The 12,100-nt window shown below is 36.6% G+C and overlaps 1 protein-coding gene across 1 annotated transcript in view; it reads right to left on the reverse strand.

Annotated features, from left to right (window-relative positions):
* The window catches only part of LOC129270499 (integrator complex subunit 1-like), a 49,172-nt gene extending 37,454 nt beyond the window's left edge, over window positions 1-11,718 (reverse strand). Inside the window, exons 1-10 of the mRNA XM_064105851.1 lie at window positions 11,586-11,718; window positions 8,504-8,746; window positions 6,316-6,512; window positions 5,518-5,655; window positions 5,007-5,169; window positions 4,293-4,398; window positions 3,050-3,233; window positions 1,865-2,010; window positions 979-1,120; window positions 187-369 (exon numbers count right to left, since the gene is read on the reverse strand). Coding sequence (XP_063961921.1) covers window positions 187-369; window positions 979-1,120; window positions 1,865-2,010; window positions 3,050-3,233; window positions 4,293-4,398; window positions 5,007-5,169; window positions 5,518-5,655; window positions 6,316-6,512; window positions 8,504-8,746; window positions 11,586-11,631 — 1,548 coding nt within the window. The 5' untranslated portion in view covers window positions 11,632-11,718. The remainder of the gene's footprint in view (window positions 1-186; window positions 370-978; window positions 1,121-1,864; window positions 2,011-3,049; window positions 3,234-4,292; window positions 4,399-5,006; window positions 5,170-5,517; window positions 5,656-6,315; window positions 6,513-8,503; window positions 8,747-11,585) is intronic.
* Between the last annotated feature and the right edge of the window lie 382 nt (window positions 11,719-12,100).

Below are 12,100 nucleotides of genomic sequence, written 5' to 3' on the forward strand. Positions count from 1 at the left end.
CATTAATCTCAAATTATGGATTAATACTAGTACCTCTTCCCATTACACTCAGCCTAACATCTTCATACAGAGCCTCAACTCGAGTGAAAATAGATTGCATAATGGACTCATGTGCAACTCACGTCATTTGTATACTATTCCCCTTCCACAATGTAGTTTTTCATAACATTCAGAGTGTCACTCTACCTTGACTGGTTTTTCAAGTTCTGTGAAATTTCTGTCTGACTTCTCTGTCATCAATCCACGGCAGAAGGCAACAAAGTCAACGTCATAGCGCAGTGACTTGACGATCTCTCTGAAGAGCGCCCTCAATGCCCGCAGGTAGTCATCCCGATTCATCAACAGATCTTGAAACACTGATGCAAGATGCTAGACAATTTACAAAACATAGGTGTTGTCAATAAAGCAATAATATATAAGAATACAGATTTCAGAATCCTTACAAATATATAAAATATAAGATTGGTAAAAGGTTTAGGCATTCACGGAAAAGACAATGTGGTAATTTTCACATTCTATCTCATCAGCTCTATTCTATAAATTCTCTAGTCATTCAAAATATAGCATATACCTATGGTCCACTGGTCCACTTATGTGGAATTTGATTTGAAGTATTTATGTTATTATATTTATAATGATTTAAAACAGTTATGCAAAAGAGAACAATTATTCTTGATCTCATTTCATATCAAATATATGGCAAAATGTATAATATCTAACTGTACAAAACATATTTACTATACAGCTTTGCACTTTTATATATCACTTCTATGATGCGATTTTTTAATTCTTTGTTTCAATTTACTTTTTTGCTCAGATCAAGTTGTTAATGCTGTGGACCATCTCTTTGGTACATCACATTGTCAACAAACACCAATAAGATACATTCACTTTTGCACATATTCATACTAATAAATAAAAAAAGTTACATTTAATCAAATCAATTATTCTGTAGATAAGTATTCTGAGTATTCTCACCTTGGCCGATAGTTCCGGTGAATGTTGAAAGAGTGCCCCGAGAAGAGCCATGTTGTTAGGATTGCGTGCGTTGGATAACTCATTGTAGATGACGTGTTTCAGGACTGTTGACAGGTTATCCTTGTGCTGGCTCAGTAGCTCTCTGTATACAAAAATAATAAAGAGAAGAATAAATGTCACCATCAATACTCAATAGATGTGATGTATCACAGCTCCTTTCAATACTCTTCTTCAATGTGACATAACATAGCTGTGAAATCGCTACTCAGCATGTTATTTGAAGACATGGTACATTTGCTCTTGCAACACTTGCTTAGACTTTTTTGTTATTGCTCTTTAAAAGGAATAGGATTATTGGAAGATCTAGGTTTGGTTTAAGTGTAATTTGAGGATAAAGATTTGGATACGGTTTGGGGCTAGTTTTCATGACTGGCATATAGGTTATGTATATTTTCTACATGAACAATGGTTTATTCCCATAATACTAGAAATGCATTGAATCGTGGAATGATGGTTCCACAGGCACACATCAAAGCTGGAAAAAGAGCTTTCTCCCACAGGGTGCATGCCTATGGAATCAACTTCCTAACACTGTTAAAAAATCCACTTCAAAATCTTCTTTTACATTGTCATATTGGAGGCATAGATACACCCATCCACTTGATAAATGAATGAATGAATGAATGAATGAATAAATAAATAAATAAATATTTAAATAAATAAATGAATAAATAATAAACTAATTACAATATGGCAAACTAGCAACAACAGTGTACGATCAATTTTAACAGCACTGTATCAAAAGGAAAGTTAGACGAACATCAGATAAAAATATACTTCTGTTTAAGAACTATTTAGAGAAGGCTTATAATGGTAAGGGACTTACTTCATACTGATGAGGTAGTGGTTGATCAACGGTTTAGTCTTCAGTCGGATCTTAATGAGATGACTTATGACCTCGACATCCTCTTGGCTGTGGGTGCAGCAATTCACACAGGTCGAGACAAGCAGCTCCTGAGCTGGCCTTGTCAACTGTGCAAAACAAGATAATGATGGAGAGTAAATACATAGAATTACGTTATTTGATTACCAGAACACTAATGGCTTGCAATAATCAGGTTCCCCATTCAATCAGAATCACAAAATAACACACACGTGTGTACTGCATTAGTCTCTAAAAACAATGTCCAAACAGGTGTTTGTTCATAACACTTATAGTAACCAAATAAAATTAAAATTTCATGAAGACACGAATAATTAACAAGACATAACAATTTAAAATTGCATAATATGAAACCTTGTTTCAAGTTGCTCACATTCAAATTTCAAATTTTTAAGTAGATGAAACATTCCCCCATGGGGGGTTAAAATATCACCTTTTGTAGGATTAGAATATACAGTGGATATGTTTGTAAACAGGGATGCTCAGATTCACTCTATCAGCATTATGATTGGCCTTCAGAAGGGGTGTCAGAGTGAGTTTCATCATTACATCCAACTTAAATATCAATATATAATGTATAACATGACAAACAAGCATAAACCATGGAAAATATGATCCAAGACCATTTCTATCTCATAAGAGTTCATTACAAAATCAAGTGAGGGTTTCTCTTTTGAAATAGGGGTTAGTATAATGAAAAGATGGTTCTAGATGTTAAAATATAGACAACTACTGCATGACTAAATTGAAAATAATGATGAGAATATATTATGTTAGTGCCATGTACTATGGCAATGTCAAGAATTCTTTCGTCTCCCTCCACCAGGGTAAAAAAAATACATGGGGGCTTTGGCAACTTTGCCCCTAAACGCCCCAAAGAGCCCTGGAAAATGAATTAAAGCACCTGAAAATACCTATTCACTATAATGTTAAAGCTTATGCACTGTTGCAGATTTAGGCAGCAGGTTGTGAAAAGCTGCCCCAGAAAATGAAAAAAAAAAAGAATTGCCATCTACCTCAGCATGAGTTGAAATAATTAAAAACTATGCCAATCAAAGGGATTAGGTTTAATAAAATTCACTAAACCATGCATCCCACTATATCAAGGATGGTAAGAATAGTTCATACCTTAGGGTTCTGAAGCCACATCTCAAGCCGTTGCGCAGTAATGAGCCTGACCTCACCGAATCCACAGGTTGATGATAGTAGCCTTAGAAGGTTCCTAGGTGTGTCCATACCTTGTCTTCTGACCAGCTGCTCCTTCACAAAGTCAACTACATCCTTCTCTATCTCATCTCTTAACAGACTGTACCTGTGAGGGCGGTATATACATTGGTTTGTATTGTCTAATTCCACTTGGTATTATTCCAAGATTTCAATCTTAATGGTTCCAATCAAAGATTAGGACAATGATTACTCAGCCTAATTAATAAATGGAACCACTTTGTCTCTTCATAATTTGTATTGTATCATGACAAAATGATCTCCCTGCCTCATTTTCAAGTCATCTTTATCTCCTCTATAGACTATTTGATCTGTTGCATGTTTATCCCACTGAAAAGTGTTTTAAGAACAAGTAATCGACACCTAAACATTCCTTTGGAATAGTGCATTTGTTTAACTAACACACTTCACTATTTTATTACATAAGTCCTTTTTTGGCAGACTTTATTAACACAAATCATTTGTCATTATTAAAAACACAGATAAATTGATAGTTTCTTCTTTGATCTACATCAAATATATGCAAAAGTAAATGCAGAACAAGTGTAATGGGTTGACTGACTGGGAAAGGAATGATGAACATTACTGAAATTAACCTTCCTGTAATGAACATCATGCATCCTGTAACTGGACATTCCAAATCAACAAAGATGTTAATTACATCATGCCACCTGGCAATTGTATTGTGAATTTCACCTTCTTGGAATGTTGGCAAACTGATGATGTACCAAGTGTGATATCATTTAAAAAAGATAATTATTTTGTATGTCATTGTTTTTTAATATATCTCAAGAGTATCATGATGAAAAATACATACATGCCAAGTTTCACGTCTTAGGCATGAGACTCCCGCTATTCCAGATTCATGCTCTGCCCCCGGATCTCTTTCTCATGCCTGTATCATGCACATTATACACAATGCCCGATAATTCACGATATATAAACAGTTCCCTGCCTGGAACCTCACGCCTCGCTGGACTTTGAACTTGGCATCTCTGAAAACATCCAGAGCCCAAATTTAGTAGGAATCAGTTCAACTGGGCCTGCTGTAGTTAATAAATCATTGGCCTGGTTCTAGTCATTTTTTTTTGCTTCCTATAGTTGAGACTGAAGTGAATCGAGTACAATGTGTGTATGAAGGTCTTACCTTGGCATTGTTTCTTGTGATTCTGTACCAAGATCACCTTCCTCAGACCCTAAGGTGGGTGTAGAAGCTTGACTGCCCTCTGCATCATCACGGCTGGGACTTCCACCTAGTTGCAGGAAATAAAATGAACAAATTTAAAAATCTAATCATCAAGTCAATTAGTGAATATTGGATGAAATCATCATTATGTGATAGAAAAGACTTCTGACTCCAAGAAAAATACAAAGGTGATGGAAGGAAATCTAATACCATCATTTGCAAAAAGGTAAAATAACAGAAAATTTCAAACTCTTGGGTATTATTAACTAGTAACTTATTTTGGCTAATTTCATGACCTTTGACACCAAAACAACATTCTGCTCACTGGAGGTAATCTATCAAGCCCAAGAATTATAAATGGGCAAAGTGTCATGAGTTTATTGAACATAGAAGATATTCGCCTAACAAATTAAAATTTTACCTAATTTAGCCCTTGTTTTTAAATGGTCTTGTAAGTATCCTGTATCTAACTATGGCTAAACATAATCAAGTTATTTATGTGTTTTGAAAGAATAGCAGTTTGAGTGGTAGACTGACGAACAAAGTCATTTTCTGATATTATTTTGCTATTATTGTGCAAAGTAAGAAGTAGATCAAATAGAGGATTATCATTGAAAAGGTAAAACAAACACAGAAAATACAGAAAAGACTGAGGAAAATCGCAGCATCACTTACTGCCAGAAACATCCGAAAGGCTGCCACGCAGCGGATCAGTTGCCATCTGGAGATGAGATGAGGCCTGCTTCGTTCCGAAGGCAGTTTGGATGTTGGTCACAAACTCCTTGCAGTAAGGATGATCAACCCACACCCTCTCACCATGTGCATCTTCCAGGTATACCTTAGGCAAGGCATAAAATTAGTTACACATTAGGTTCTAGTACTGGGCGATATTTCAATATTATTGACATTATGTGGTACTTTAAAAAAATATTGAATATCTGAGAATGATTTTATGATTATGTTGATATATAGCGGTAAACATGATATGACCAAACTATTGTTAACTATGAAAATTTAATCACTTTTTATTGACCACAAATGCTGCTCTGTATTGCTTTAAACCAACTCAGAACTCGTAACTTGCTACCCAAATTCCTGCTTTTCCTGTAAAAGCACATATAAAACCCTTAAATTCATTTCCCCAACAACAACACAAAAACAGGAGAATTGTGTCTTTAACACTTACCTTCACAAAGATATCAGGCCAGTTGTGCTCATAAACAAAGGCATGCATGAGTAGATTACACGCTACTACAGAAACCAGGGGGTTCCCCTTGCTCTTGAAGCTAATTCCTATGTCTCTTTTGAGAAGAGAACAAGTTGTCTAAAAACAAAACAAAATCAGCAAGGGGTAAGAGACAATGAGAAAGGAGAGAGAAATGGCATATTCAAAGGTTAAAAAAGGGGAGATTAAAGAGAGAGAGAGCTAAACATATATACAACAATGATCAAGGCAGAATTTGTTTTTTTCTGCGTATTTCCAGAAATTACCTGACCCAATGAAAATGTCACGCTGTAGTGAATTCAACTCTGGTCTTCAATCTGAGGGTCAGGGATCTCAATCCTACTCCAGGAATTGATTTCCTTCAGCAAAAAGTTCATTCACAATGTGTTGCACTCAGCCAAGATGGGGTAAATAGGGACCTCACAGGAATCTATTCCGTAATCGTAACAATCGAATGATCAAATAAACTTATGGTTTAACAAAAAAAATAAATAACAGCTACTCTACTAAAAAGAGGGTTATAGCAATCATGTTTAATTCTAGAATGTGCAGAGACTTTCAATGGAGAAAATAATATATACTAGATAACAAGCATGATTGTTATCATCAGAAAACTCTAAAATTATGATAAGCATTTCATGGTACTCCACATTACATATCGATTGCAAAGCCATATACTACTTTCAGTATTGATAAGTACTTGTTAACAAAAAACTAACATAATAGCAAGAAGAAAATTATAATACTTGATGTTTTTACCTCAATCACATTCTCTGACTCAAAAAACATTGGTTTGACTTTGGCCAGGTACATGAGGCCAAGGTAGAGAGCGGGTGACGGCTTGGCTCGGACAGTCTTCAGATTCTTCAAGGCCCCGCAAAGAATCTTATCGATGCTCTCATCATCTTCCGCTTCATCAGCAGCTAAAACACGATCCACAAGCTCTATAGGAGGTACTGTAAGTGTGAACATTTACATAATGGATTATATATGTTTCCAACTACTTTTATACTAACAAAATTTGCTCTTACTCTCCTCTCCTTATCCAGGCCTCTACAAAAAAAAAATTCATCACTTGCCCTGTCGGGCAAGTGATAAAAAAATTTGCTTGCCCGATAGAAAAAACTGCTTGCCCAATTTTTTTTCAATAATTCATTTGCTCTTAATTATTCTTTTCTGTCCTGGCTGAACTTGATTTACTGGCGCTGCCCTTGGCATTTCTTTTTCTTGACTCTTGTTCAAGTTGTTCTGGCCTTCATTCTTGGAAAGAAAGAAGAAAACAGGAAGGAAGGAAGAAAGGGAAAGAAAGTATAAGGGAAAATAATAAGGACAAAATGAAATAAATAATGAAAGAAAGAAAGGAAGAAAGAGAGGGAGGAAAGAATGAAGGGAGGCCAGAATGAAAAAAAGGAAATAATGGAAGGAGAGATAGAACGAAAATAAAAACGAGTGGAAGGGAGAAGGAATCCCAGGAATGAAGGAAATAAAAAAAAGGAAATGTAATAAAGAAGGCAAGTAAGAGAAAGAAGGAAAGAAAGAAAATGAACAGAGAGAGAGAGAGAGAAAAAGGATCAGAAAATAAAAATAGATATGTAACAAAAAAGGGCAAGAAGGAAAGATAGAAGGATAGAAAAGAAAGAAAGAGGAAAAAGTTCAAACTTCAAGCAAATAAAAACAATCCAATCATATAACAAAAATCCTAATGATATTTGGTGTTTCTTTTATATATAAAAAAAAAAAAAAAAAACTAAAATGTTTTAGAAATGAATAAAATACGGGACGTCTGGTCCTGGCCGAGTCAGTCCGAAGCTTGCATGCATTCAGCGCGATCTAGCTCGAGACTCGGCTGGCTCGATCGCGATCGCTCGTGTACGTCCGTACATGCGCTCAGAGGGCGAGAGAGGGGTTTCCCCAGCTAGCTCCTTCGTCGATTAGTAGCGCATGCGCACATTGTAGTTTAGAAAGTAAGATGGCAGCCTCCATCGAACGGGACCGCTGGCGATAAATTGTCGCCTTTTGTCGGTAAATTGGCGCTGATTTGACATGTTTCCACTGTTTTTTGACTGGTATGACATTGTATGAGAGATAATTGGCCGATAATTGCAATTTATCAAAAAATTATTAAACTTTACTGTCAATCTATCTTTTTTTGTTATTTTCAAAACAACCACTTGCCCGATCGGGCAATTGACTTTGAGAAATGCTTGCCCGCACGTCATTTTCACTTGCCCCGGGCAAGCGGGTTTGTCGCGCCCTGCCTTATCTACCTTCTGTCTTTCTACTTTTAATATGCATAAATCTTGACCCATTCCAGGTTATTTCTTTCCCTCATGTTCTCTAAATGCAGAAATATTTAAACAACCTGACTGATTAGTACTTGTCCAGTAGTATTGATAGTACAGAGTTTGTAGAGGACAGCACTGCTTACAAGTCTGCTGTGTTAAGGGCAATCCAGTTGGATATCCAAATTTTGATTCACCCTTGATAGTCTTGTCTTGATGACAGGTTTGTGGAAGATAGCAATATTCAGATCTATACTGACCTTATGACAGTCCTATGGTTCAAACTCCCCAATATTGTTTTTATTGAACATTTATAACATGATGCATGAATGTGGATGACATTGCTTGAAGATCTACTGATCTTATACAAATTCTGAGGTACAACTTGAAATGCATATTTCTCTTCATTAAATTTTTCGATATTGGTTTGTTTGAGAAACAGCAACACTAATCTTGGGACAATTCAGAGATGCCAGCTGACAACAATTTGCATCCATATACCCTTGGTTTTCACATAGTGCATAATGCCGAGTCTGAGATAGGAGACTACACAGACAGAGGGTTAGGAGTCTAGTCTCTATCCTAAGACATGTTAAGATTTATATAATAAGTGTCAAATTTGAGTCTGAGCTAGCAGACTATTAAGCTAACATTATAGTACCCACCTTCAATAGTCTTGATTCCTGGTTTATGGAGGACGGCACTGCTTGATGGTCTACTGATCTCAGGACCAGCCCTTCCAAGGGGTGTTAAGCCTACCAGCTTGGTCTTGGGGGGTATCACATGGCTCGGCAGGGGTGCGCTGGCCTCCCTCTTGCGGTCAGGATAGACTGAAGGGGTGGGCTTTTGATCCTGTTCAGGGCGGCCTTTACTCCCCAGGGGGATGATCTTGTCGGGCAACGGTAGGCCTAGTTACAAAGCAAAATGAACATTAAAAAAGCTTTCTTAACAAGCAACTTTCACGTTTGAGCAAGTTACACTCTAGAGTAGTGGGGTGGGGTGGCAGCACCAGCCAGAATGGGGAGGGGGTACTTATCAATTAAACACCACCATACTTACTCTATCCCTCTTCCTTCTTTTAATTCTTCTGCCTTCATTTACTTTCAGTTTCAATCATTCTTTATTTTACTTTCCTTTTTTAGTTTTTTTCCCTTCTTTTACTTTTTCTTGCATATATTTTTTTGTCTCTATTTTTCTTTCTTTCTTTTTTCCAGTTTTCTATCTCTCTGTCTTTATTTCTTTCTTTCATTTTTTCTGCCTTCTTTTAATTTTTTTTCCATTCTTTTTTTCCCTTAGATTCATTCACTTGTTTATTTATTTTTTCTCCTTTTCTTTCTTCATTCTTTTATTGGTTCTTAATAGTAAGTCAAGAAGGGAGAAATAAAGTTATTTTTATCCTTTTTTAATTCTTTTCATTTCTTCCTTCTTTCAATTCACTTGACTTGAATTTAAGCTCCAGCTGGAGCATAACTCAACTTGTGTTCCTTTCTCATAGAGAAATGATACACAATAAGAAAAGAGATCTGATACGATCGTTTTAAGAATACTTTGACGTTTGAGCTATGGAGAGTGGCAGTGCTCCACTGATAGCGATGCCACATCATTTAAAATATTTACTGTTTACATATGTTGTGACCATTCATTTTGAAGCTTGTGACCTGCTCTTCGCAATAAGACTACGTTTTTTCTTAATTTATGCAAATAAGGCAAATATCTAATTAAATATGCACGCATATCATTAAAAATGTCTCTTGCTCATGCGGAATGTGTATTTGCCTTTGTAATTTCACCCATGCTAGTGATTTTGAGGCAATTAACCACCAAAATGTCAATTGGCCCATTCTTTGATTAAACCAATATAAACTATTAAAAAAACAGTGTTTCATATAGTTAAATATGCAAATTTAAAATGCCAAAGATCCTATATGTAAATGAGGGTGTGATGCAATGATACGCATATTGTAAACCTACATGTATGTTAAAAATATTTCTATTCAAACTACATGTATGATGTAATTAACCACCAACAATATGTCAAGTGGCCCATTCCTTGATTAAAAACTAGTATAATATATAATTCAAACAAGATACATGTATTAAAATATGCAAATTTAAATGCATATGCAAATGAGATGACGCAATATACATGTAGTATACATATTGTATATTTTACAATGATGTTTGTTCTTGTGTATGGTCCATTTCATTACAAATAAATTGGATACAAGTATAATCAATGATATGATGTTCAATTGCACAAGAACAAATTCATAGAATATTATCTTCTACAAAAAATAGTAAATATGCAAATGAGATAAATATGTAATTAACAAGTCAAGAGCAGAGGTACTTGCCCAGCTGCATCCATTATTACCCTCAAAAAATTTATGCCAGGGGCCGGTAGGGTTGGACAAAGGTCAAGGTAGCTAAAAAAAAATAAGGTCATGATAGGGGGAGGGGCCAGTAATGTTGGACGACTGAAAGGTAGCTAGAAAAAAAAAATTAGGTCGGGATGGGGGGGCATGGACCGGTGAGGTTGGACGAGTAAAGGTAGCCAAAAAAATGGGGTCGGGGCAAGGGCCAGTAATGTTTGGGGTACGTGTAACATAGGGCCCCCCCCCCCCAAGAAAAAAAAATTGGGTCGGGTGAGTAATGGCAATTATGGGTGAGGGGGCGGGTTGTAATGCCACGCAGGGGCCTGGGGCAAATTATGGAAGGGGTAAACAAAGATCTATAGTAAATTGGGCAAAAAAAAGATGGGGTCTTGGGCCATAATCAGGATTTAAAAGGGCAACAAAGGTCCATCAATATCTGTTACATAATCACCAAAAACCAATCACCCCTACTCAACAAACTACAGTATCCGCATTGACCCTAAATTTTCCAGATTGAGGACAGTGCAAGCCCCAGTCTTTCCCGCTGGCGGTATTTCGCGGTTTACTAATTGGTAACAAGTTTGGCATCATTACAAAGCTTAGAATTCAAAGAATCTTATGATGCTGGGATTTTTTTGGTTTTTCATGTGTAGGGGTACGATAAAGGGGTCAAAACATTCATGTCATCATCAAATCACCATATCAACAAAATCTCAACATATCATTATCATGATATCAAAATGCAAAAAAAAAAAAATCGGATTTTTTAGACATAATTTCAGAGCAAAAGTACTAAGCTAACGATTCAATTTGCCACAAACACTGGTGTAAGTCAAAATCTTGTGTGTCACATGATTATGACAGGAGCAGTACTTTCCACTTCGGGCTTCTGCGATTCAAAATGGTCGCGCGCATCGTCCGATCAGGCAGGTTTCAATGACACATTTCAAGTGCAAAATATCTGGCGATTCTAACCTCAAATCAGAATGTAAAGTGAGAATTTCGTATTTTAATTTGATAATCTGCGGATATTTGTGGGTCAGAGTGTTACTGAATGAATATTTAAAGACTGGAAAAGAGTTTTCTGAGACCATGTTTTACACGGGGGCAGAGCATACCGATGCAAACGCGCGGCCGGTTTGGCATCGCTACAGCACTGATTCGCGCCGCACTTCTCGGTTTTACTTTAGATCTCTTGCCTCTTGGACGTGGACGGTACACCCGCTGCTAATGCAGTGCATCTTCATTGTTCCCGCTTTACCACGTCCACGCACGCGTTGCCCACGACGGTAGTTCAATAAATCAGGATATAAAATGACAAATAAATAACATAAAATAGACGATTTCTGTATAATTGTACGATATTTATTACCTCGCCGAATCGGGGGCTTCTTAGGGGGCAGTTTCCCCCTCTCCATATGTTAACAGATTCCTTTAAATTTGTGGAAAATCACAGAGTTTCACATGCTGTCTTCTCGAACAGAACTCTCAATTTACGAATGGGTACAGTATCCTCAAATGAAAAAGGTACATGGAAAAAATAACAACCCAGACTCGACTGGGCCAGGCCAGAGCCAGCTTTGGTATTGCAGACAAGAGTCGGAGATGCCCCGGGAGATGCACAATCGCCTGTATCGGAGAACGTATTTTTTAACGAATTTTTGAAGTGTTTAGTTAATGAATTTTGATGTTTCCTTGCCTTGTCCCACGGTGGGTTCAAAATTTGTAGTTTTCAAGCCATCTTGGATTGATTTTCATTTTTTTACCCAGGCCAGACTGTGGAAATATTGTAAATGAATTAAGTTTCGCTATGATTTTGAAAGTATAAATTGTTTTAAATAGTTTTCTTAACAGTCAGGTGATAGATTTCGATAAAAAGGGGAAAAT

The sequence above is a fragment of the Lytechinus pictus genome, chromosome 10 (genome assembly GCF_037042905.1).
Source record: "Lytechinus pictus isolate F3 Inbred chromosome 10, Lp3.0, whole genome shotgun sequence".
NCBI lineage: Eukaryota > Metazoa > Echinodermata > Echinoidea > Temnopleuroida > Toxopneustidae > Lytechinus > Lytechinus pictus.